Genomic DNA, 27,868 nt, shown 5'->3' with positions numbered 1-27,868 from the left:
TTTTGACAACTATAGATTGGGTAGTGAGTCTCACTCCTTAACCTGACTGTTCCCATTGCCATTCATGGACACTGGTATTTCCTAAGAGTTGTACATGTCTTTTGTTCGCTCATATCAGCTGTGAGCTAGCGGGCAATGGCAATGTGTTTCCGGAAATTGTGGATGTGGCATGGTATACTGTTTTCCCATGCCAATTGACAATTCACACTGGGGCCGAATACAATGTACACCATGGGCCATATTTATACTTTTTGACGCACAACTGCGCCAACGCAGTTGTGCGTAAAAAATTTGAACGCCATTCCAAAGCGCCATGCGGGCGCCTTATTTATGGAATGACGTTAGCCGCTTCACCGACTGGTGTGCGTAAAAAAAAATGACCCACACCAGGCAGCGCCGGCGTAGGGGAAAATGGAGCTTGGGCGTCAAAAAATGGGGCAAGTCAGGTCTGAGGCAAAATATTGGCCTCAACCCGATTTGTGCCATTTTTTTTTACTCCCAACCCCCATTGAAATGACTCCTGTCTTAGCACAGACAGGAGTCATGCCCCCTGGGGGCATAGTGGCATGTAGGGGGGCACAAATCAGGCACCCCTATGCCACAATTTTTTTTTTTTAAATACTTACCTGAACTTACCTTAAGTTCCCGGGGATGGGTCCCTCCATCCTTGGGCGTCCTCCTGGGTGGGCAAGGGTGGCAGTGGGTGTCCCTGGGGGCATGGGAGGGCACCTCCGGGCTCCTTCCGAGCCCACAGGTCCCTTAACGCCTGCACTGACCAAGCTTCAAAAAATGACTCAAAAGCGGCTGGACGTCATTTTTTTTGACCCGCCCACTCCTGTGCGTCATTTTTGCACGGGAGTTTAAATACGGCGCACATGCCTTGGAGTCATTTTTTAGACGGGAACGCCTACCTTGCATATCATTAACGCAAGGTAGGTGTCCACGCTAAAAAATGACGCAAACTCCAAGATCTTTGGCGCTAGACGGGTCTAACGCCAAAGTATAAATATGGAGTTAGCTTTGCGTCGGATTTGTGTAAAAAAAAATGACGCAATTCCGGCGCAAACAGAGTATAAATATGCCCCCATATATGATGTGTGTGCCACCATGACTACTATCCTGATGGTGGTCCGTGTCTTGGTCTATTTGCTGGTTGGGTTAGTGGAGATACTCTGGTTTCTACCTGAACTAGTGGCTCCCTTGAAAATGAATTTTAGAACATTTCTGAGGTACTGTGTCACCTACTGGTGAATCCTCCCTCTCCTGTCCATGTAACAGACTTATGGTGAATGTGGATGTCATTGTGTGATGCATACTGTGACTTGACTTGTATCCCAGTTATGGAAATGACAGATGTAGCACTGTTGATATAGTTTGTGGGTCGTGGATTCAGAAATGGGTACCAAGATCCTTTCTGAATTGAGAACACAAGATTGCATTGGTGCCATTGCCATATAGTGGTCTTCGGTCGTAGCATGCAGTAGGTGTAGCGGGTGCAATAGTTAGCCATGCAGGTGTAGCACTGTGACTTGGACATTTCAGGTTGTCATGTGGCTGGGCAGGTGCATTGTGGGAGTTGTAGTGATAGTTTTTGGTTGTGGTGTCCATGCACTGGGCAGGGACTGTGTGGGGATAGTGGCTGGGTGGTGGTGTGGCATGCAGGGGAGGGGCATTTGGTGATTGGGTGGGAGGTAGAGTGGGACATAGGGTGACTTGGGGAGTGATGGGTAGTAAGGATGCATGCTGGACAGGAGTACTTGGTGTGAGGAGAGTGTTAGTGACTTACCAGAGTCCAGACCTCCGGTTATTCCAGTCAGGCCCTCAGGATGCGGGATGGCCAAGACCTTTTCCTCCCACGATGCGAACTCTGGGGGTGGAGGTGGGGGCCCACCACCAGTCTTATTGTTGACAATCTGATGTTGTGATGCCATGGAATGCACCTTCCCCCGTAGGTCGTTCCACCTCTTTCTGATGTCCTCCCTCTTGCGTGGATGGTTGCCCCCTGAGTTGACCCTGTCAAAGATCCTCTGCCTTAACTCCATTTTCCTGGCACTCAATGTTTGCTGGACCAGTGCTCCTAACAGTTGTGGCTCTATCCTGATGATTTCATTGACCATGACCCTCAACTCTTCATCTGTAAAGCGTGGGTACATTTGGCGGGACATGGTGGTTATGTTGTGAGTCGGGTGTGCTGTGTGCAAGGGTGCAGTGTAGGGTGCTTGATGGGGTGGAGGTGCTTGGTTGTGTGTGCTGGTTGTTTTGGGGTGTTTGTGTGCTGGGTCGATATGTGTATAGTGTTGTTCGTGCAGTTGTGTGGTGTGTGCTGAGTGAGATAGGTAAATGTGCCTATGGTGTACAAGTGCAAAATTGTAGGATGTTGGCTCTTCACTGTCTGTGATCGTCGTTTGAGTTACAAAGAATTGAGGATTGTGTGGTTTTCTTTTTACAGTGGTGTGTGTGTAGGTGTGTCTGGTGTGTGGATGTGTGTCAGGTGTGGGGTATTTGAACTGTCCAATGTGGTGTGGTGTTCTGGCGGAGGTGAGTTTTTGACCGCAGCGGTTCACACCGCCAGTGGTTTCCGCTATGCAAGACCTCTGTGCTGATTTGTGTGTCGCAATATGGAGGGTAGAATGTGGTGTGGCAGTGCTGGTGGTAGGACCGCCTATCGCCCGCCCTTGGTCTTTCTGGTATTCTCTGATTTGTGGCTGTCTTTTGGCTGTGTGCTGTGTGTGACTTGTAATACAGTGGGCATGATACTGGCGATCTTTTGGCACCTGCAACCAAAGCGGTCTAGCAAAAAAATCACAAAACTCACAATGAGGGCCTGAGTATGGTTATGGGATAATGGGGGGCCAGAAGCATCATGTGGTTGTGAACTGAGGCCAGACATGCGGCATACAAAGAAGACTCTTGAATTGCTTTCCATTTGCTGTTGGCTTATTGGTGATGTAATATGAGTAAAGCAATTAAGCATAATTCTGTGGAGTGCCAAAGGAAGCCAAATTCTCCATCGAATCACAAAGTAGGCTACTGAGGTCTTTCAATCCCTTTAAACAACTTTGGTGTGTACTTTCTTTGGATTTTATTAGTGCTTTTCCTGTACTACAAAAGAATGGCATTATTTAGTTTGCAGTAGATGTGTTTTGTAAAATGCTTACCTTACTGTTTTTTAAAGGCACACAGGTTTTCAAAATAGAAGAATGTTAGTTCCTTTCCAATACATCTGTATTGGTCCTTTGGGCTGATGTTTTGAAAAGAGCCTGAAGTGAGTTTTAGAAAATGCATCTCAGTTTTTCTATATTATTTTTTCTGCAGTCGGATAGGTTGAGAGAAAGGTCTCATAGGACTTTGGAACAATATTTGAGTTCCTTTAATGAATAATGGAATAGAATGGAGAGAAACTTGTAAAGGGCGATGCTAGAAAATAGGAAAAAAACAAGCAGCTAATAATGGGGTATTAAACAGAAGTCCGATTAAAAGAACAAGAAAGTTTTCAAAGCTTTCTTAAGCACAGTAAGCTAAGAAATGTATTTTAAACTGAAAGGAACTACATTCCATAGCTAAGGGCAAAGATCAGAGCGTGAAATACTCCCCATGCAACTTTTTTTAATCTAAGGAAGACAAAGTGAAGAACACTGCTGGAATGTAACACTTTGAGAAGACTGCAAAGGGAAAAGTAGAATGTTAGGGGAGATCTTTCTAGTCTATAAAAAACCCAGTGTAGAAGGCAAAAGTGATCCTCTACCTCACAATGAGCCCAATGCAGATTGATGCCAGCCAAGATCATACTGTCATTTTTTTGAAAATCCACCAACAGCATAAATTGCAAAATTCTAAGCTCATTGCAGTTGGGTCAAAGTGACATCACACGGAACCAAAGAGATGAGAGTACAGTACCTAATCTTGATAGGCCACATGAAGCATTGGTTTTGCCATGCAATTGTTTCGGTAGAGGCAAAAATACTGCTTTCACTTCTTTAAATAGAATTAAGCAATATGAGAGCATTGCCTTAATCTTGGGCACAGTATATAGTTGGGAACCAGGGTAAACCTGCTGAGGTTTCCTTGAAATAGATGGTATCCAGTGAAATCTCAAAATTGTGGATCAGAAAGTGTTATACCATCTCTCCGTGTTTCTGCCTACCATTAACAGTTCCATCTTATTAGCATTTAATTACAAGAAATTAAGTCACATCCGTTTTTGGACAGCTGGGATACAATGGGCTACCTGGAAGGCAAAATAGGCTATCTGGTCCAATCAAATGATCTGCATATCATCTGTGTATGATAAAGCAATGCAGCCATAGGATTTAATGGGTTTAATAAAAGTCAAATGTAGATGTTAAAAAGAATGTATAAGAGGGAAGAGCTCTGTGACCATGCCACTTCTAAAGCCTATCTACCAATAACTCAACAAGCTGTTGTTTTCTAGATAGGCTGCTAGCTGTTTATGAACAATCTGCTAAGTAAGGTGATCATTTTAACGACCAAAGACAAAAAAAGTTTTACTTAAAAAGAGTTGCCTGTCAGAATTAGAATCTTTTTGCACTTACATCCACTATCTATGCAAGCCAACTTTAGGGTCCTGGGTGAACACCCTCCAGACTGAAATGTTAAGTTCTGAGTTGCTAACTTGTTGGGAACAGTGTGCTTTCTCGTGCATCCAGAAAAGTGTGTCTTTCAAACCAGGGGATTCACCGTTATTAACCTAAGCCACTCAACATAGAAAAGGCTATTGACTGAACCGAATGACACTTTATGTTGAGAGTGCTAGATAAAATGGGAACAGGGCTGGGATTCATGAAGTGGGTGCGCCCACTTATTGAAGACTGAAGAGCAGGGTGAATCAGTGGGAAAATATTTTTCCTGGACCTTTTACCCTTGTTAGGTGGATTAAAGAGTAATATTAAACTAGAGGTGAAACTGATGTGGATGACCCCAATCCTGACTGGGTACAGTTGACTTGGGCCAGAGAAGACAGAATACATCCTTTGCAGATGACCTCTTACCATATCTGGGATGTCCATCCTTGACAGCTACCATACAGTAGTTATAGACAAGATGAGTATGGTAGGTACCTACGTTTGCATATAGCCTAGTACATTGCCTATTACCTAGCCAATCAATAGATGATGCACACATCTGACCAAAGAATATAAACAGATGATTGTGAAGGACAGTTTCACACCAAGGTCACTAAAGAAACTTGCAGATGTCCAGACTTAAATCTTGAATTAGTGCTTGTAAGGTTTGTTATTGATACCAATGGTCATGTTATGAGTGTGGCGGTTTGGCCTGTGTGGTCGTACCACAGGGCCGGAGATAAGCATTTCAGACACGGACGTCCACCAAAGACCGCTGGCAGCATTACGAGACCCCTTTTTGCCAGGGATTTCGTGGCGGTAGCACAGCCACGAAATCCCTGGAAGAAAGGCTACCGGCGACAGGCATTTGCATTCTTGTCACCGGTAGACGACTCCCCTACCACCCCATCTACCCAGGACCCCTTCACTTACAACATTCCCACCTAAAGAATGGTGGAAAGCTGCCAGTAGTCGTAATAAGGCATTCTGCACATGGCCAGCACTGGCAGTCTAGTGGCGGCTCTGGCTTTGGCTGGCTTGGAAAAAGACCACCAAAGTCATAATGAGGGCCATAGTCTGTATGATGGATATCTAACATTGTCTATGTTAGTTCAAATAGCTGTGAATTTATTTTGCTAAATATGTTGTACAGGGGAAAAGAAAAACAATAAAATGTTTAATAAGAATGGAATGGCCTGGGATGGAGTCAAATAACATCCCCTAATTTTTATTTGGTGAGGAGACAATAAGAAGGAGGCACATAACATTGCTTATCTTTCATTTATTGCAGATATTATCCCCCTTGTCCAAAGGGTTATTTCACAAAGCCGTATCTGAAAGTGGGGTAGCATTGCTTCCAGGAATGATCCTCACTGACCCTGATGCTGTAAACCTTGTTAACAATGTAAGTTCTGAATTCAATTGTTGCAAACATTTGGAACAAATAAATAAATTATTGTGGGCACTATATGTGTGATGTAGTAGTGATATGTCCTGTTATTTGCTTACTTCATGCATCATTTTTATAGAATTTCTCTTGTTGTTCTACAAATACAAAATATACAGATAAGGTTTCAACTGCATTGAGCTATCTTGTAGAGGTAAAAGAAATGTGAAATCCCTGCATTTATTACATCATGGTACAACAGTACACAGAGGAAGTTGGTTTTGTGATATTTCTGACAAAATTGTATTCACTCTTATTAATCTTATCTTATTAAGGTCTGCTGGGTTTTCCAAGATAAAAATAATTGCCATTTTGTTGGATTTGTAATGTCACATCACAACTTTGAAGCTGTTATAAAAAATTCCCAAAGCCACAGAAACCCCCACTGCAATTTGTCCCTTGCAATATATTTGGGCGTGGGTGAGTGAGTCATTGTTAGTTCTTAGGATGCTCAGGGTTTTGAGTTGGAATCTAATGATGGTCAGAATCTAATGTGTAGTTCTGTTTCCTACCAGAGGCAGTTTTCACTGAAATGGAGAAGCTGTTGGTATGTCTTACCAGCAACTATCTCATCCAGCATATTTTGTATGCAGGTGGTGAGCAAGCCCTCCTATGCCCATGTGCTTAAATAAAGCTCTCCAGTATTTGATATTTGATCTGTATTACACTCACATGCTTCAATCTTTGCTGTCGCCGAGCTGGATATTCAACAGTAATATTACATTTGCTGTTCCATGTTAATCATGCCCTAATACCGAAACAACAGGGGGTCTTTAGTAGCTTAGTCACTTCATTGAAAAGAAATAAACTTTACCTAATCAGAAACAATGAGTCTGAAGACCATAACCTGAACATCATCCTGCAGATTTCTATCACACATCGTATGTGAAGGCAGTACCCTCGAACTCTGCTGAATTGTCCCCACATAAGGTCTTTTCCTTAATTTCTGTTCTCACTATTTTGTTGTGATATATAGTTATTGAAGACTGTTTTCAATCCTTCAAGTTCTTCAAGATGCCAGAAGACACCAAAAATCCACTTTTTAGAACCTGTGGCTCTAAAAATCTATCAGTTGATCCGCATAAGGAGTATTTTTATTGCTTCTATCCTTCTCTAACACATCTTTCACACCAAAAGTCTGCAAGGGTGTCAGGAATAAGGCTGTGTGCAGTCCAGGACCCGCCCTGGCCTCCACTTCACGCTTTTGCAGCGCTTCATGCGCACTGCTATTTATCCCCTCTTGCTCCAGGAATGATCATGGGTGTCGCCTGCCCTGTAGTAAAGCTCATGTAGCTGCAGTGTCAGGGCATTGGTGGACACAATGTACCTATCAGTGGCATTCTATGAATGGACTACAACTCCCAAGATTTTAGAGGCAGCGGCCATCTTGGAGTGTGGCAGGCCTATAAAGCCCAGCCACACCCAAGCACATTGCTCACTATTTTGCAGACTTCGGTTCTGTCTGACCTCGTTGGAGTTCCTCTCAGGAAAGAACTGAATGGCAGAGTGGCGGCATGGCAGAGTATTCGTGTTTCCTCCTGTATATTAAAAAACAAGTAGGTCGTACTCGTGGCGGTAAGGTCTCGTTTGGTCAAACTTAAAAGGGGTAAACAGACACAACGAGCAAAGCGTTTCAGGCACAATGAGCAAAGCGCCTCAGGCACAACAAGCAAAGCGCTTAAGGCACAACAAGCAAATCGCTTCAGGCACAATGAGCAAAGCACTTCAGGCACAAAGAGCAAAGCGCTTCAGACAGAACGAGCAAAGCGCACTTCAGGCACAACGAGCAAAGCTCTTCAGGCACAATGAACAAAGTGTTTCAGGCACAACAAGCAAAGCGCTTCAGACACAACGAGCAAAGCGCTTCAGACACAACGAGTAAAGCGCTTCAGGCACAATGAGCAAAGCGCTCCAAGCACAAAGAGAAAAGCCAGCCGTAATTTTTATTCTTTTTTGGAGTGTGATATGTCAGATATATATTTAAGGTTTTGAGTATTTCTATGCCAAGAACAGACATTCATTTAATGAGAGTATAATTGTTATCCAGTAATTATTCCAAGTGTGATCATTGTCTAAAGCTCATGCCATCCTCAGGTATTGTGAGTATAGTTTGTTCTTGTCCCATGGTTCAAAGAAGGGCCACACCTAGTCCATAAGGATCTCAACTTGCTATTGGAGACACCTTTGTCCAGGAGCATATTTGTGAGTTAATACTGTTATGAATACTTGAGATCACAGTTTATTTTGTCTCATGATTCAAAGAAGGGCCACGCCCAGTCCATAAGGGTCTCAACTTGCTATTGGAGATGCCTTTGTCCAGGAGCATATTTTGTGAGCTAATACTGCTATCAATAAATGTATGCATATATGCTTTAACCATTCTCTTTCAGATCTCCTTCCCTGTAGTTCTCTATCCTAATTCCCTTCCCCCCATCTGGCTTCACCAATACTCGGTGCTCTGAAAGCTTTCAAAGTTGGTGACGCCTGGAGGTGGGCCTTTTGCTCAGCAGCGTGCAGATCCTGAGGAAAGGGCACTGTGACAGAATAGTGAGCCCACGAATTTATACTTTCTTCTTGGTCTGTACGTGGGCTGCGCAAGATGGCCACCTTAGACACCCTTATGCAGGTAGCCACTCAAATGCAAAGAGATTTAACAGGCTCAAAAAATGTTACAGCCGATTTAGTTAATAAAGTAACCCAGTTACAGAGTAAGGTGGACGGGTCAGGACCCATGCCTCTAGCTCGTCCTACGCACTCCATACCTACTAACATTGCCGTGAACGTGCCGACACAAATTCCATTGGCCGCACGGGAAAGGTTTTTTGGGGATCCTAGTAAGGTTCAAGTTTTTCTCACGCAGGTGGAACTACATTTTACTTGCCGTCCCAGTGCCTTTCCGGATCCACAATCTGGAATTGCATTCCGTATTTCTTACCTGGCTGGTGACGCAGCTACTTGGGCAGTTCCATTAGTCTGATTAGATAGTCCTCTTTTGTACAATTGGCGTCTTTTTGTGGATGAATTTGAAAAAATATTTGACAGGCGCTCAATTACCATGTCTGCAGACAAAGAGTTACTAGAGTTACGCCAAGGAAACAAAGACTTGTTAACGTATTTGTCACATTTCAATTGGTTAGTAGTGGAAACCACTTGGCCAGAGGAAAAAAGGTCAGTAGTGTTTTATCAAGGACTAAAAGACGAACTGAAAGACGTTTTGGCCCAAATTGAACCTCAACCAAAAACCTGTACTGATTTAATTAATCTAACCTTGCGGCTAGACCATAGACTCATGGAAAGAAAAGGGGTAAGATAAAAATCGGAAAGACCCAACTGGCGAATGGAAAGGTTCAGAAACCCACAGTCGTCCTCCGATTCTACCATAGAACCAATGGATATCGGAACCATTCGTCCACCTTTGATCAAAGAGGAAAAAGATACACGATGAAGAAATGGACAGTGTATGTACTGTGGGAAGAAGGGTCAGTGAAGCCCAAAGGAAAAATTGATCCTACAATTGAGGCAAAGAAAAAGATAGCAGTTGCTTTGGAAAACACAGAGGAAAACTAAAAGGTCCAAGAAAAAACAAAGGGGTCCTCTTGGACAAATTGACAATCCCTTCAGTGTGTTCTTGTACAAATCGCTAAGCCAAACATTTTCAAGTTCTAGCACAACTAACTGTACAAGGAAAACATCATACTGTACAAGTTTTAATTGATTCAGGGGCAACAGGAAATTTTGTGGGTCAACAAACTGCATTAAACTTACAAATACCCAGTGTCAAGAAGAAGGTTCCTGAAGTTGTTTATGCAGTTGACGGTAGTGAATTGGCAGGAGGCCCCATTACTATGCAAACCTCACGAATACAAATAACTTGCAAGGATGACAGGAATTTGAACCACTGTGAGATCATCTGCTTTGATATAATCCAAGCACCTCATTATGGCTTTATCTTAGGAATGCCATGGTTAATGTTACACAATCCAAGCATAGACTGGCGCAACCAGGTTTTCTTCATCCTCTTGCCTAAATAAGTCTCTTCAACCAAGAAGAGACAAAGAAGAAAATCTCCAACACTCTATTGCTACTGCAGCAGAGAAGGAAATTGATCTGCCGCAACAGTATTCAGAATATACTGACATTTTCTGTGAAAAGAAAGCAAGCTCATTACCACCTCACATGTCGTACGATTGCCAACTCGATCTTGTACCTGGCACCAATATACCAAATTGTAGAAACTATGCATTATCAGAGAAAGAGAACCAAGTCCTAAGAGAATATCTTGATCAGTGCTTAGCCAGTGAGCTAATTAGGCCATCACGATCACCAGCGGCTTCTCCGCTGTTCTTTGTACCCAAAGCTAATGGCAAATTGAGACCTTGTATTGATTTTAGAGCGATAAACAAAATCACTGTTAACAATAAATATCCACTGCTCCTCATACCTGTTTTATTAGATCAGGTAAAATCAGCCGTTATTTACACCAAACTTGATTTACGTGGTGCTTAACACCTGGTTCGAATTTGAGAGGGAGATGAGTGGAAAACGGCTTTTAAAACCCACTATGGTCTCTTTGAATATCTAGTGATGCCGTTTGGTCTCTGCAATGCCTCAGCGGCTTATCAGTATTTCCTATACGATGTCCTGAGAGAATATCTAAACATCTTTGTCATCCTTTATATCGATGATATACTGATCTATTCTAACTCCGAAGAAATCCATGAAGGACATGTAAAAAAGGTGTTACAAACTTTAAGAACCCATAATTTGTATTGCAAATTAAGTAAATATGAGTTCCATACCAAAAGGGTAGAATTTTTATGAGTAATTTTAACACCTAATGGCATGCACATGACTGAAAGAAAGATTCAAGCTGTAGCAGAATGGCCCACACCAAAATCAGTACACGACATCCAATGTGTTTTGGGCTTTGCAAATTTCTATCAACGCTTTACCCATCACTTCTACCAAAAAGTAGCACTGATTACCAAATTGTTAAGGAAAAAGGTCGTCTTCAACTGGTCCCAAAAAACAGATGAGGCGTTTCAAGAGTTATAAAAGGCCTTTACTTCAGCTCCTATTTTAGCTCATCCCAATGTGGAGGAAGCATTCATTGTGGAAGCTGATGCATCGGATGTCGCTACTGGGGCCATCCTTTCCCAACGTCACCCAGAGACTGGTCAATTGCACCACATAGCATATGTGTCAAGAAAACTGAATGAAGCTGAACAGAATTATACCATTGCGGAAAAAGAATTACTAGCAATCCGCAATGCTTTCAAGGAATGGAGACGTTATCTATTGGGAGCAAAGCACACCATTACCGTATATTCTGACCATAGAAATTTACAATTTATAAGCTCTGCCAGACTACTAGCTCCCAGGCAACTGAGATGGATGTTATTCTTTGCAGAATTTGATTTCATAGTGACTTTTAGACCAGGAGTAGACAACCGTAAGGCCGACGCATTGTCTAGGCAAGATTCTTCAGTTACACATACTGAACAAAAACCCATGTCTACTATAACGCCTTCAAGGGTATTGTGCTTAATAGCTGCCGAAAAATTATTTTATCTCATCTGTAATCATTTTCATATCACCAAGTGGCAAGAATGGTTACAACAAGACACTAAAAGATCCATTCAACAAGGCCTACCTTTACACAAATCTCGAATGTTTCTGCCTACTGAAGAGTTAAGCGAGACAGCCTTTCATTGGTTGCATAGTCACCCTCTGGCAGGGCATCTAGTTTCTTAAAAACAATAGAATTAATGAAAAGATATTTTTGATGGCCTACATTTGTTCATGACGTAAAGCAAATGCTGCAATCATGCGAAGTATGTGCAAGATGCAAAAGCGAACATAGTAAACCGAAGGGCTTCTTCATACCTCTACCTGTTCCCAATCATCCATGGGAACATATCACTATGGATTTTATTACTGGTCTTCCTCAGGTAAAACAATATTTGGCCATTTTAGTGGTGGTAGATAGTGTTACCAAATATGCCCATTTCATTGCATGTAAAGGTCTCCCAACAGCCGACACCTTAGCAACTATTATTTTACAAAACATTGTTCGCCTCCACGGACTTCCAAGAGTCATTCTCTCTGATAGGGGAGCACAATTTTCTGCACGTTTTTGGCAGCAATGGTGTAAAGCCTTACGAATTGATTCAACCTAGTCCACGAGTCACCATCCACAAACGGACGGTCAAACAGAGAGACTGAACCAAACTCTAAAACAATACCTATGATGTTATGCCACAGAGTCCCTGAATACTTGGCTAGATCACCTGTGGCTTGCAGAACTGGTTTATAACAACTCTCATCATTCTTCAATAAACTTGACTCCCTTCTATGGCCTTTATGGACGTCATCCACACATCTTGCCAGTTAAACTACCTGCTTCTACTCAAACCACACCGGCAGCCATGGATATGTTAGCACACATGAAACAAATACATTCACAATTACAAGTAAATCTACACCAGGCAAAGACAAGATACAAATTGCAATATGACAAAAAACACCAGCCTGGCCCTGGGTACACAGACAAAGGTAGGGTTTGATTTCCACAAAGAACTTTGTATTTAAGAATAAAAATATGTTTCATCCAAAATTCATAGGGCCCTATGAAATTCTGTGACAGGTGAACCCCATAACATACAAACTAAAATTGCCATCATCCTTGAAAATTCATCCGGTGTTTCACACTTCACTTCTTAAACCTGCTTCGCCCTCATGTGTCGCACAACCTGCTCCCCTGTTAGTCCAGGGTCATTGGGAGTATGAGGTGCGATCTACTCTAGACGTTATCGTGGATCCTCCCTTTGGTACTTAGTGTCCTAGAAGCGCTACGGACCTGAGAATGACTCATGGGAACCTGCAAGGAATGTCCATGCACCAAGTTTGGTGCAACACTTTCATCTTCTTCACCCTGATAAGCCGGGCCCTGGACCATGCTCAGGAGGGGGGTGTAATGTCAGGAATAAGGCTGTGCGCGGTCCAGGACCTGCCCTGGCCTCCACTTCACGCTTTTGCAGCGCTTCATGAATGCCGCTATTTATCCCCTCTTGCTCTAGGAATGATCATGGGTGTTGCCTGCCCTGTGGTAAAGCTCAAGTAGCTGCAGGGTCAGGGCATTGGTGAACACAATGTACCTATCAGTGGCATTCTATGAATGGACTACAACTCCCAAGATTTTAGAGCAGCGGCCATCTTTGGGTGTGGCATGCCTATAAAGCCCAACCACACCCAAGCACTTTGCTCACTATTTTGCAGACTTCGGTTCTGTCTAACCTCGTTGGAGTTCCTCTCAGGAAAGAACTGAATGGCAGCATGGCAGAGTGGCGGCATGGCAGAGTATTCGTGTTTTCTCTTGTATATTAAAAAACAAGTAGGTCGTACTCATGGCGGTAAGGTCTTGTTTGGTCAAACTTAAAAGGGGTAAACAGGCACAACGAGCAAAGCGCTTCAGGCACAATGAGCAAAGCGCTTCAGACATAACGAGCAAAGCACGCTTCAGGCACAACGAGCAAAGCGCTTCAGGCACAACGACTAAAGTGTTTCAGGCACAACAAGCAAAGCGCTTCAGACACAACGAGCAAAGCGCTTTAGGCACAACAAGTAAAGCGCTTCAGGCACAACGAGCAAAGCGCTCCAAGCACAAAGAGAAAAGCCAGCCGTAGTTTTTATTGTTTATTTGGAGTGGGATTTGTCAGATATATAGTCAAGGTTTTGAGGATTTCTATGCCAAGAACAGACATTCATTTAATGAGAGTATAATTGTTATCCAGTTGTTATTCTAATTGTGATCATTGTCTAAAGCTCATGCCATCCTCAGGTATTGGGAGTATAGTTTGTAACTTGTCCTATGGTTCAAAGAAGGGCCACGTTTAGTCCATAAGGGTCTCAGCTTGCTATTGGAGACGCCTTTGTCTAGGAGCATATTTGTGAGTTAATACTGTTATGAAAACTTGAGCTCACAGTTTATTTTGTCTCATGATTCAAAGAAGGGCCACGCCCAGTCCATAAGGGTCTCAACTTGCTATGGGAGACGCCTTGTCCACGAGCATATTTGTGAGTTAATACTGTTATGAATGCTTGAGGTCACAGTTTATTTTGTCTCATGATTCAAAGAAGGGCCACGCCCAGTCCAGAAGGGTCTCAACTTGCTATTGGAGACGCCTTTGCCTAGTAGCATGTTTTGTGAGCTAATACTGCTATGAATGAGTGTATGCATATATGCTTTAACCATTCTTTTTCAGATCTTCTTCCCTGCAGTTCCCTATCCTAATTCCCTTCCCCCCGCCTGGCTTCACCAATACTCGGTGCTCTAATAGCTTTCTGAGTTGGTGACGCCTGAAGGTGGGCTTTTTGCTCAGCAGCGTGCAGATCCCGAGGAAAGGGCATTGTGACAAAGGGAAGCAGAAAGCTTTCTTCAAAATCCTTAAAGGATAGGAAGGAAAGACTTTTATTATGGGTTCAAACATCAAAAATCGATGGTACCCCAGATGAGGAAACAAGCTTGCCATTAATGGCATATGAAAAGAGATAAAGGAAAAACATATTCTCTGAAACACTGTAAAGAGTAAAGGATTCACCTATTTGAAAACAACCTGTGAAGAGATCTAGGCAGTGCAATGAATCTCCTCTGGTAACTACAGTTCAAAATAAAAGAAGCCTAAGCTTAAACTAGATCCATTTTCTCCAAAGACGTCATATGCTCACTTGAAAGCTCCGTCTCTGGAGACACATAATATAAAAATGTTCCCATCACCTTTCCTCTCACCTCCATTGAAGGCGGAAGCAATGAAAAAAGCTCACTCATTGACAGTAATGACAACAGCAGTGTAATGACAACAGCACTGTTTTTGACATTGATGTTTTTGCCTACAGCAGTAGTTTAGATGAAACCAGTAAAAGAGAAACCCAGAAAAAAATTACAACTCTTGTAAACAACATCATTATTGGGTCACCCATCAACATTCATGGATGACACCTTCCCCAAGAACACGCTGGCTCCACAATCTATGACATCTTTGTTGATGAGGCTCAAATCAATGGCACTTCTGTCTATAGCTCTTTCGTTGATGACACGAGGAATCCGTTGATGATCTCTTCACCGATAAAACATCCATCAATGATTGAACAATATTTAATTTAACCCCCAATAACGTTCATGCCAATGATTTGGACACCATCTGAAGTCTTGTGACAATTCCAGGCTGCAGGTACTTTGGTACCCTTACTGGACCCAGAACTGCCATCCTGTGAAATAACACAGTATTCCTGTGGAAGCCACCACTCAAGCCTCATTGTATAGTTAGGTATCAAAATAAGGTCTTCCCTTACATTAAAAAAAAAAGGTTAAAGCAGCGTTATAGTTAGGTATTGTAGTACGATCTTAGTTTATGTCAAGGTTAAAGTGGCTGTTAGAAACTGGGTTTCTGCTTGGCAGAGGTATGCACCCTCTCCAAGCAGGAACCATAATCCTAGTCAGGGTAAATCACCAACACACCCTAAATTAACCTGTGCTCACCAATTGGTAGCTGGGCACAGTTAGGCTTAATTTAAGATGCAATGTCTTATGTATTTATGCAACACTTCAAACAGTAAAATATCAAAAACACCACAAAAACGTTACCACACCTGAGTAGACAAATAGAACCCAACTTAAAAATTAAACAATGAAACAATGAAATTACATTTTAAAGAATAAACTGTAGAAAAGTGCTTTGAAGCAAAAAAGTGTGAACCTGGTCGCACTGGATCGGCACAAAGTAAAATGTTCAGGCTGACCGCAATAGAGCATGGGCTGGCTACAGCAACCCATTTGGGCCGGTTGAATTAAAGTGCCTTAAATCGTGGTGCGTTAGCTTTACAGTGGTTCCAAATCTTGCCCATCGAGGAAATGTATTGCTTTTCCCCACGGAGTTGAGGAGATAGGTCGAAGTTATCTGTGCAGCAGTGGTGATGCATTGTAGCTGAGATGCAATGGAGTTCAGGTGCAAGAGATGTCTGCATCAATGCCAAGGTGATGCATTGATTCTGATGAACGCAGTGGCTTCAATGCAGAGTTCTGCATAACGATGAGGCTGTCATCGAAGGGGAAGAAGGAGCCTTGCACCGAAGAAAACACTGCAGTGCTGGCTCTAAAAGTGATGCTTTGGTTTTATCTACACAACAGCGAAGATGCACTGGTTCTTTCCACACAACAGCGGTGATGCACTGGTTCTTCTGGAGCAGCACCTGAAGATTTACCTCCAAGGGTCCAGGAGTGGGGTGGCATCACTTCGCAGGTTAGGCTCACAGCTGGCAGAGTACAGTTGGGATTGTTGGAAGTCTTTTTTGTCCCTGACACTTCATAAAACAGGAGGCCAGTCAGCTGGCCCTTGAAGTCACTCCAGGTGTTGGGTTCAAGTGATGTGGGTCCAGTCCATCACACTCAGGCAATGAAGGCATCAGGCTGCAGGTCAGCACAGCAAGAATAGAGTTGTTCTAGAGCAGCAGAACATCAGAGTTGCGGTCGTTCAGCAGCACAGCACTCCTTTTTCCTGGCAGTTTCCACAGGCCTAGAAGTGTACTGAAGTGGTAAGGTCAGAAGTTCAGTTCTTATACCAAGAGGTGCATTTGAAGTAAGGAAAACTTCAAAGAGGGGCTTTAAAGTACACAGAGGTCCTCTCTTTCTGCCTTGACTCTAGACTCACTACAGGGGACTAAGCAATCCTTTGTGTGGGGACAGGACACAGGCTATATAAGTGTGAGGGTGTGTACAGCTCCTCCTTCACATTCTGCCCAGGGTGGCTTATCAGGATGTGGATGACCCATCAAGTCACACCTAAGCTGCCTTTGTGTACGGCTGGCAAGACGGAATGCACAGAGCCCAGCTGTCACCCACCCCAGACATGTATTGGAGACATTAATGTGGACTGTTTGCTAAAAATATATTTGAGGATTTATGACACTCTAATTATGAGTGTTGTATCATGAAATTACTGAATTTTCAACAGCCACATGTTCTTGTGTGTATATATTTGTAAATACCACTGGTGCATTTTAAGTTCACCTATTCACTTTTCACTGTGCTGTCACTTTGTAGAAGCACCGTATTCTCGTTCCTTTCCGTTTTAACTGGTTATTATTCTTGATGTCCTATAGTAACTTGGTTGTTGGTATATAATATTGATTTATGAAAGAATTTGACTTTGTAAATAACAAAGAAGAATTATTCAAATAAAATTAATTATAAAAATACCTTACCATCTGGGACGTTTAAAAAAAAAAATTATGTGGGACTCAAGGCTTATACTTCCCACGCACAGACCATGTTTTTGTATATAGATGTATTGGAGACAGGCTGCAAGCACACAGGGATAAGTCCAGGAAAATGCCAAATTTCTAAAAGTTGCATTTTCAAAATTGTAATGATAAATTCGACTTTGCCTGAAAGAAGATTTATCATTACAAGTCCATGGGTACCAAACATGACAGATCCACCCATTCTCTATTAGGAATTACAGCTCAACAAATATGATAAGGAATCCTCAATGCTATCCTATGAATGGGGTGGGCCTCCAAGCAGTGATAAATGAATGCGAGAGATTTTCACTACTAGGGCATGTCAAACTTAAAAGTATATGTCCTGCCTTTTATTTACATTGCACCCAGCCCATGGGCTACCTAGGACCTATCTTAGGGGTGACCTATGTAGTAAAAGGAGAGTTTAAGGCTTACAAGGGGTTTTAAATGCCAAGTCGACATGGCAGTGTAACACTGCATTCAGGCGCAGGGGTGGGCCTGGGACATGTTTTAAAGTGCTATTTAAGTGGCTGGCACAAGCAGTGCTGTAGGCCTACTCATAGTATTTATTCTACATTGTCCTGTGCACATGTAGTGCACTTTACTGAGGATTTATAAATAAATTCAATATGTCAATTAGGTATATACCAATCAACCCATGTTTTAGGGAGCGAGCACAATCACATTAGCACTGGTTAGCAGTGGTGAAGTGCACAGAATCCCAAGTCCAACAAAATTCAGCAAAATTGGAGGCAAGCAGGCAAAATGTTTGGGGAAAGACCTCCCTAAGGCTGACAGGTCCAACAGTGGTGTTATAGTTTATTGTTGAAAGAAGATGAGAACTAACATTTAAAGTAAAAAGAAAACACCAAACACTGAAACCTACTTGTTATGAGAGCAACGTAAGGATGAATTTGTGTCTTAAATCAAATCTATTTGAGGTGATGTTTGAACACTTAAAAGGGAATTGAATATTATTGGTGACCGGAAGGCATGACCATATTGAAACTCCTGCTGCCACAGGAAGTAGCAACTGATAAAGAGAGAAAGATTAAAAAGTATGCCTCTACAATTAAGGCATTTGTTAAAATGTACAACTGCTAGACAATGCTGTCTCGGATAGACACAAACTCTTCCAAAGGGTCCTACTGCATGGGGAGCCAATAGAACATTAAATGGCAATGTCTGATCTTTGTCTGATAGTTGCTACAATGGTACTTTTCTGGTTGAAATAATTAGGGAGCAGCTTATAGACTAGACTGCCAGCAAGACTATGCAAGTGAGACTCCTTGCATCCCTGGTCTCTCCACTGGAACATGTTGCAAAACGTTGTTGGCTGGACCAAAAATGGTCAATGGTGCTTTCCAAAAATATTCCTAAAAGTGGAAATAGGAGTGGCATTTTATTGTGTATATGATTAGACTACATGCAAAGTGGTATGAAACTAGACAGTTTAGTGAAAAGTTACAGATGAGGTAGAGTGAACCACTTGGGTAATCCTAAACCGTGCTCAACCACTAGATAATTTTATAAAAAAATGTTCAACAAGAATGCCTATCTTCCAGTGTTTTAATGCTAAAGAAACAAAGAAAAGTGGGAAGGTAACTGTGGCGGGAGGAAAACATTTAACAGGCATGGCTTTCAGGTTATGTAGATATTTATTTTATGTGTTACATAGAGAAAATTAAACAATGCAGTACTAGCATCTATTGTATAGTGGCACACATGGTTGAATGATAGACACATCAGTTTCACCTTACACTCAGAAAGAAGGAATAGGAAGGATTCAATTTTACCAATGAACCTCCTTCTCATGTCTTGAGTTCTACAAGAAGTTGAAGACTTGGCTCTTCGTATAAGCACCTTGGGACCACAAAAATACACACATCTTAGCACCTGGATACCCCATGGGTGATTAGTACACCATACAAATCAATGTAAAATAAAATAACACTGTGTGGAAGTTGAATGTCAGGCATGCTTTTCTCACATGAAGATTGTGATTCAAGATTTTAGGACTTTTGATGGCGAGCTAGCTTCAACTTTAGCACAACCACAGCTGTGGTTTACATTGTTAAGAATGGCTGAATTTTGCTAGGATTGAGCTGCAGTTAACATTAGACTCCAATTTCCCAGAGCAGACTTTGAGGATAACACATAAATAGTGTTATGGGACTGCATTGGGAGAATAAGTTTCCAGAGGTCTTTGCTGATGAACTGGAAAAAAAAGCATTCCCTATCAAGATTATTTTGACATCAAACACTCAAATGAATGGACAAAACATTCACAGTGCAACGATTGATCTGAGATCAAATTAAAAGTGAAATTATAGAAACTATGCAAAGAAAACATCTTTCTGGAAATTGAAAGCTATAAGTGGGCGGGACTGGTTATTTTGTTGGTTTAAAGCAATGGCTTGTTGAGAAAGCGTGATTACCTCTGTTATTTAATCACCAACACATGGGTGTGTTGAATCCATTGCCTAATGTAACAGAGAAAAGGCCATGGTTGGGGCAACACGTTTGTACACACATATAGAGTTGCAAAAGAATTCCAGAAATATAACATAATTTGCTACACCAGATGGACTATATTGTTCTATAAGAATGCCTATAGTTTGGCAGCATCTGTTTTCCAATGAGCTATGCATAAGATCTTTAAAGGAGTTGATGCAGTCATATAGTAGAAGGATTATATCCCGTTATGTGTTGATGGGTAGGAAGCACATGATGAGAGCTAGAAAAACTTATGATTCTGAGAAGTGAGATTGGCAGACCTGTAGTGGATGGTCTGGATTATTTTAGACTCCTGCGAGCAATGTTCACTTTATGTAATTATTAGAGCTGGCCGAGTTCTGTGCAAGGTTTGTACCAGGATTTACTGGCATGCTGGCAAGAAAAGACCAAAAATGATTGCACAGACGTTTTTGTCAGCGTGTGGGAAGAAGGAGCCCCTTCCAATTTAGTAATCACAGCCTAATTAAGTCTCAGGATAGCTGTCATTGAAACTCTGCCCAGACCCTCTTAGCTATGACACAAGCAGCATGCAATTTCCCACAAAAATGCATATAAAGTTCAAGCTGTACTAACAATGTTAAAAGTCGACAAAACAAGAAAATGGCATTCCTAAACAAAATGTTAAAAACAAATAGAAAATATATAATGGAAAAAAAATCAAATGAGCCAAATTCAGATAAAGCAAAACTGAGAAATGAATGTTTAAAGTTCAGAGGCAAAATCTGTCTAGCATAAATAAAACACCAGTTTAAAGTATCAGTTTGTGGTTGACTGAGGCCTAGGGAGAATTTAAGGCAGACCCAGAGGACTTGGATTTCGGATATACCACGTGGGGTCACCCTGGTCAAACTCTTTACACAGCGATTCTTACAGGTCAAGGTTTTCCAGCAGGACAAGCTCCAAAGCTGAGCCAGCAAGGGTCCCTTTAAGTCAGATACATTGTTGCCGAGCTCCTGCTGAAGCCCTTAGTTTTGGCACCAAAAACTCTAACTTGAAAAATCCTGGATTTCTTATTTGCTGAAGCTGCTTCGGTCATAGGTCCAAGCTTTTCGTATCCCACTTAGGGCCTGATTTAAATATTAGCAGATGGGATACTTCATCACAACAGTTACAGATATCCTGTGAGCTGAAAACTAAGGGGGTCATTCTGACTCCCGCCGGCCGCGGTAACCGCAGGGCCGGCGGGAGCCGCCAGAATACCGCTGCGCGGTCAGAAGACCGCCGCGGTTATCCTGGGTTTCCCGCTGGGCTGGCGGGCGACCGCCAGAAGGCCACCCGCCAGCCCAGCGGGAAACACCCTTCCATGAGGATGCCGGCTCCGAATGGAGCCGGCGGAGTGGAAGGGGTGCGACGGGTGCAGAAGCACCCGTCTCGATTTTCAGTGTCTGCCTGGCAGACACTGAAAATCTTTGTGGGGCCCTGTTACGGGGGCCCCTGCAGTGCCCATGCCATTGGCATGGGCACTGCAGGGGCCCCCAGGGGCCCCACGACACCCCATACCGCCATCCTGTTTCTGGCAGCCGAAACCGGCAGGAACAGGATGGCGGTATGGGGGTCGGAATCCCATGGAGGATTCCCCAGGGCAGCAGAAAACCGGCGGTACACCGCCGGTTTTCCGTCACTGACCGCAGCTGTACCGCCGCGGTCAGAATGCCCATAGGAGCACCACCAGCCTGTTGGCGGTGCTCCCGCGGTCCCCAACCCTGGCGGTCTCGGACCGCCAGGGTTGGAATGACCGCCTAAATCCAATATGAAATAATGGGATTTAGATTTTGGCGGACAGGATATTCCACCATTATCAAAATCAGACCCTTAGACACTTATTTGGGGTTTCTGGTTATAGGCCCCCACCTCAGACTACTAGAGAATATTTTTTTTGTGAATGATGATCAGCGTGCATACATTATGACATCATCATAACTGAAACTGAAAGCAAAAGGAGACTTTCACCTTCTTCTTTCAACCGATGTGGTGCACGGTGAAACCAAGAGCATTGATTAAATTGGGATAGGCATGTTTAAAAGAGGAGATTCTTTCCTTTCCAGTTGTACCTCTCCCTGGTGCCCTGGAATCACAACAGGAGGGTTTCCCAAAAAGAGGTCGTACCACTTGTCAAAGCTACAGCAGAATGAATCCTAATTTCACCTCCATTTTCATGAGAAAAAGTAGAAGTATTTGAGTCTGTAACATAGCACACTAAGGGCCTGATTTATGAAAAGATTACACCACCTTTGCGTAATTTTTTGATGAAAAAGGGGCTCAAATTGACAAAATACAATTATATTTTGTACCTTTGCCCTGCTTTTACGTCAAAAAATGACGCAAAGGCAGCGCAATCTTTTCATAAATCAGGCCCTAGGTGGCTTATTTACAAGCCCCTTCCACCACTAGTGCATCACTTTTCATATGGGAAAAAGTGGCACACCGGCGGCACAAGGGGCTTGTAAATAAGCCCCTAAGTATACCCTTGGCATTGTGGCTTACTTAGATCCCTGCACATTTTGCCCCACAATATCAAAAATATAGATAAAACTACAAAATGTCCTCTCACTTTCCACAGCAGACTAGTTGGCCCGCAACCATGGAGCCCTATCTACACATGGCATCCCTGAAAACTAGGGACCCAAAAGAATCCATGGGCGTGCAGCTTTTGTAGATCACATGGATGGTAGATAAAAATTCTGAAGGGTACTTATACCTTAGGATTCCTCAGCTTTTGAATATTTCCATGTGCCAGCATTTCACAGAAACTTCCTCGATAGCTCTCCCACGTCGACAGGGACGTTGGAATATACATGGCTCCTCAGGCAGCACCGCGTGATGTCACTGGAGCAAGTCCCTGTCAGTGTGCTGAAGTCCGTTCCCTTTTTTCTGCACCTTCGACGAGTAACAGTTTTCATTAACTCTACATAGGGAATTGTCAGGTTTTTTGATTTTTTTTCCAATTTTTTTGATTTTTCCAGAAGAAGATCTCCACCCCAAAATTGGAATGTAACCCCTGCAAGGACTGCAAGGGTCAGATGTCTGTCACCGACCCTCTAAACAACACCTGTCTTTAGTGCTTAGGATCAGATCATAATGTTGATGCTTGTTTCTGTTGTCAACTGATGAAACCGAAGGCCCTGAAGGAAATGAAGGCACAGCTGTTCATGGCCAGAAAAAAATATGCAAACAGGGTTTTTCACAAGTCTCTTCCGACTTTGAAGACTATGGCCCTCATTACGACCCTGGCGGTTGCTGATAAAGCAGCGGTAATACCGCCAACAGGCCAGCGGTAATTAATATGAAATTATGACCACGGCGGAAACTGCTCCGACAGACAGCCACTTTGATACACCAACCGCCAGGGCAAAATCAACAGGCACCACGGCGGTAACTGCCTACAGCCAGGCGGAAGACAGTGTCCCGCCCAGTGAATTATGAGACACTAATCCGACACCTTTTCCGGGGCGGTAAAAACAACTTCAAAAGCCTGGTGGAAACAGATCTCAGAAGTCAAAGGACTCACCTGTGGAGACTCAGGGAAGGACCACGTCGCCATGGAGCCCAAGTTGCATGTGTTCCCCATGATCTTCTACCTTCTGCTCCATTATGAACACCAACGCCGGCGAAGACGACCACGGTGAGTATTGCCGCCTAGCACATGGTGGGGGAAGAGAGTAACACACACACGCAACACGCAACACCCCCACCCCCAAGACCATACACACTAGCAGATGCAATAATATTACATATTCACCCCGTACCCCTCAGGAATAATGCAAGGACAAAAGGAATTGATTAAAGTGAGTGTAATAAGATAAAATAGAATAAATACGTGCATCAAAATCAAAAAGTATATACATATTTACAAATGTAGGGAGACTGCCCAGTCCTCAATGTCTGTGGGCCACAGGGCCACATTGAAAAGTCCAAGGCCCCACCTTACTCCTACAACAGCATGGAGAGAACACTGCAGGGGCATCAGGTCGAAAATAGACAGGCACCTCAGGGGGACGTTGGACCTCAGCCGAAAGATGGTACAATGCCACTGGTCCTGGAGGGGGCACCATGCCCATCACTCCATCCTGGGGAGTGCAAGGCCACAGTCTATCAAGTGGGTGATTTGCCCACTGCCTGGTCCTGGGGAGTGCAAGGTCACAGTCTCTCAAGCGGGTGATTTGTCCACTGGTTCTGGAGGGGGCATTGTGCCCAGTGAGCTTCTTCCTGTGGAGGATGGGGTGAGTGGATGGCTTCTTCCACTGGTTATGGAGGGGGCATTGTGCCCAGTGAGCTTCTTCTTCGACTGGTTCTGGAGGGGGCATTGTGCCCAGTGGGGTTCATCCTGTGGAGGATGAAGTGAGTGGATGGCTTCTTCCACTGGTTCTGGAGGGGGTATTGTACCCAGTGAGCTTCATCCTGTGGAGGATGGGGTGAGTGGATGGCTTCTTCCACTGGTTCTGAAGGGGGCATTGTGCCCAGTGAGTTTCTTCCTGTGGAGGATGGGGTGAGTGGATGGCTTCTTCCTCTGGTTCTGGAGGGGGCATTGCACCCAGTGATGCAGATCTTGGGGAGTGCAAGGTCACAGTCTCTCAGATGGGTGTCAGACCCACAGGATTTGCTGGGGTCAGGCCGCACAACAGCCCATGGCCGCAGGACTACTCACTGTCCGACGGTGGTGACGGCTGCTCAGTGGTGGCAGTGGTTCTGCTAATGATGGAGCTGGCAGTCGTGGGGGGGTGCTCCAGCCCTTCCCCTGCAGCCTCGGACAGCTGAACCACCATGGTTGGTGGTGGGGGCGCTGATGGAGTCCCAGCACCAGGCCTTTTGTCCTTTCTGCCTGCTGGTGCAGGCCCCTTGCCCTTGCCTTCAGCAGCCGGCGATTGCTCCTTGCCCTTCCCTTTAGCAGCTGGGGGTACCTCCTCGCCCTTCCTTTTAGCAGCTGGGGGTGCCTCCTTACCCTTCCTTGCAGTGGCTGGCGGTGCCTCCTTGCCCTTCCTTGCAGCAGCTGGCGGTGCCTCCTTGCCCTTCCTTGCAGCACTTGGTGCAGGCACCCTTTCAGTCTGGCTGGCTGGGGCCCAGGATCCTCTCCCACCTGGAGTAGCTGTGGACACAACTGTGGACTGGGTGTCTGAGGTGCTTGCCTGGGTTTTGACTGCCCTGGCCTGACGTGAGGGACGGGGGACGGGTAGGGAAGAGGTCAATGGTGGAGAGGAAAAGTTTCTTAAGGACATTGGGGCAGGAAGAGGGAGATGGTTTGGGAGTGGAGGAAGAGGAAGTGGTGGTAGGAGGTGTCTGTATGCTGTGTTTGGGTGCAGGTGCATGGGCTGGATGCTGTTGTGAGGTGGATGGATGTTGGGTGTCTAAGTGCTTGCGTTTGTGTACTTTAGGAGGAGGGAGCACAGACACGGGGGGAGAGGACACAGTGGACGTGTGGATTGAAGTGGGGGTGGTGACTGCCAGTGAGGGGCATGTGCTGTTAGGTGTGCTGGTGATGGGGGTAGTGGATAAGGATGTAGTGCATGCAGGTGTGAGTGAAGATGCAACTGGGAGGGAGGTGGACAACGAGGAGGAGGGGGCCACAATGGAGGCAGTGTATGTTGGTATGTCTGATTCTGGATGGTGTTTGTGTGAGTACCTGTGGGATGAAGTGTGGTGCTTGTGTTTGCCATGTCCACTCGTGTGTTGTCCTGGGTGCATGCTCGTCTGACTGTGTGTATGGGATAGGTTGGGGCTGAGGGGAATGGGATTGGGTAGAGTAAGTTGGAGGGGGAGGCTGGAAACAGGGACAATCGTTTCCATCAGAGAGGAGGCCAGAGCCTGGATTGATCTATGTTGGGCCGCCATGCCAGTGTGAATGCCCTCCAGGAATGCATTTGTCTGTTGCATTTGGGCTGCCAGCTCCTGGATGGCATTCACAATGGTTGCCCAACAGAGATGGATCGCAGGAGGTCAATAGCCTCCTCACTCAGGGCAGCAGGGTCAACTGGGGCAGGGCCTGAGGTGCCTAGGATGAAGGAGATGCCAACCCTCCTGGGTGACCAGGCACAGGAAACTCACTGAGGGGCTGCTGGGAGGGTGGTGCTGGTACGGGGGTGGCTGTGGTTCCTGTAGTTCGGGTGGGCACAGAGGTCTCCACCACCACCAGGGAGCTTCCATCAGAGGAGGAATCAGTGTCCGAACTATCCCCTTCTGTCTCCACCGTGGTGCTCCCCTCGCCCTCCGTCCCACTAGTTCCCTCGGGTCGGTGGACTCTGCCTCCAGGGTCATGTGGGATGCAGCTCCCTCCATCGCCGGTGCTTCTGCTCCTCCGCCATATGATGCTAATGCACATAAAGACAGGGTGACAAAACAAAAAGGAGGGAGACACAAAGGATACACTTGGTCAATGGCGACAACAACACCACCTTTGGTGTACACAACACACTCACACACAGGGAACAGCCCTGTGCGCAAGGCAATGCACTACCAGTCACAATACTAGTCACCAGCCCATGGATAGGGACACCTAACACCAATTATAGCATAGCTGAGACCCACAGACCCCTGCCCAGTAGTGGATGCCTACAAGCTTGGTTGGAGTACTTTCACATCAGAACCCTGCCCAACATGGGACCAACCTTGCAATAACAGGCCTAGCCTAGGGGCACCCACAGGGCCCACACCACCCACCTAGATCCCACCCCACCAAGCGAAAGTTGTATATTGGGGCATTGTACTCACCCCCTTGTGGCTGCTGTGATGCCCCCAAGCGCCCAAACAGCTCCGGATAGGCCACCGCAAGTATGCTGGCTATCGGGGGGGTCATGGTTTGAGAGGCACCCCTTCCTCATTGGGAGGCCATCCCCAGCTGGGCCTCTTTGGTCTTCCGTGCCCAGCATCTCAGGTCCTCCCACCGTTTCCAACAGTGGGTGCTCCGATGCTGCAGACCCCCAGGGTCTGCTCGTCCTTGGCAATGGCACCCCATATACCCTTCTTTTGATGGGCGCTGACTTGCAGGGAAATGGACACAGGGAAAGGTATTAGTCCGACTGTCCTGCCTGTTACGCTCATGGCCCACCATGCCCCTTCCCATCCCCAGTAGCACAGACATGGCTCACCATACATGCTGTACGCTGCCCAGGGCCCATCCACCACCCACCCCCTACATGAGGCCTTCACACACAGCACTCCATGCATTCATGCCACATGCATCGTGTCCACATTGTACTCACCTGTTGATCTGGAGGCCCATACAACATTCGGTACTGGGGTAGGACCCCATCCACCAGTCGCTCCAACCCCGCTGAAGTGAAGGCAGGGGCCCTTTCCCCAGTCACACAAGCCATGGTCAGTTACAGACACAGGTCACAGCAGCACAGGCAGTGTAGGTCTTCTCCTGTTGAAGGTCAGGTAGCAAGTGAGTGAACAAATAGAAAATGGTGGTGAGGTCCACGGCAGTACATACCATCACCGCCGGCGTACATCACCATTGGCCACTGTACCCCATAGCGCCCAATGTTAATCAATGAGGAGTTGCATGGCAGATTTTGACCGCCTCCCACAACGGCACACAACATCAGCGGAATTACCTCATATCCACCTGTCCCTCCATACAGGATAGGCAGACGCCATTTCGGGGGGGCGGCAGGCCATGGATCCTAACTACATCACAGTACACAAATGCACCATTTGGACATCTCCAACAAAATAACGTTACAATCACAACATGCATAAAACTGTAGTGGTTGGAATTAAGAGATAAGGACCAGCTGCTCACCATTTTGCCCCCTAGATTGCAACCGCTGCGGATGAATAGGAGATAGAGACATCCCTCCATGTACAGACCCCTGGTGGATTTGGCAACAATGGACGACAGGCACATTATCCTCACCTATAGACTGAACAGGGCCACAATCACAGAACTGTGTGCCCAATTGGAGCCTGACCTAATCTCTGCTATCCATCATCCCACCGGGATCCCCCCTCTTGTGCAAGTGCTATCAGTGCTCCATTTCCTGGCAACTGGATCCTTCCAAGTGACAGTGGGCTTGGCAGCAGGAAT

At 44.9% G+C, this 27,868-nt stretch overlaps 1 protein-coding gene across 4 annotated transcripts in view; it reads left to right on the top strand.

Annotated features, from left to right (window-relative positions):
• Positions 1 to 27,868, top strand: part of LOC138267774 (cocaine esterase-like) — a 403,040-nt gene that overhangs the window by 222,511 nt on the left and 152,661 nt on the right. For all 4 annotated transcript variants that reach the window (XM_069216971.1, XM_069216969.1, XM_069216970.1 and 1 more), the window contains one exon: positions 5,875 to 5,988. In XM_069216971.1, coding sequence (XP_069073072.1) covers positions 5,875 to 5,988 — 114 coding nt within the window. The remainder of the gene's footprint in view (positions 1 to 5,874; positions 5,989 to 27,868) is intronic.

This window comes from Pleurodeles waltl, chromosome 12 (genome assembly GCF_031143425.1).
Source record: "Pleurodeles waltl isolate 20211129_DDA chromosome 12, aPleWal1.hap1.20221129, whole genome shotgun sequence".
NCBI classification, from domain to species: Eukaryota; Metazoa; Chordata; class Amphibia; order Caudata; family Salamandridae; genus Pleurodeles; species Pleurodeles waltl.
Note: the sequence above shows the minus strand (reverse complement) of the source record. Positions and strands in the feature narration are given on the sequence as shown.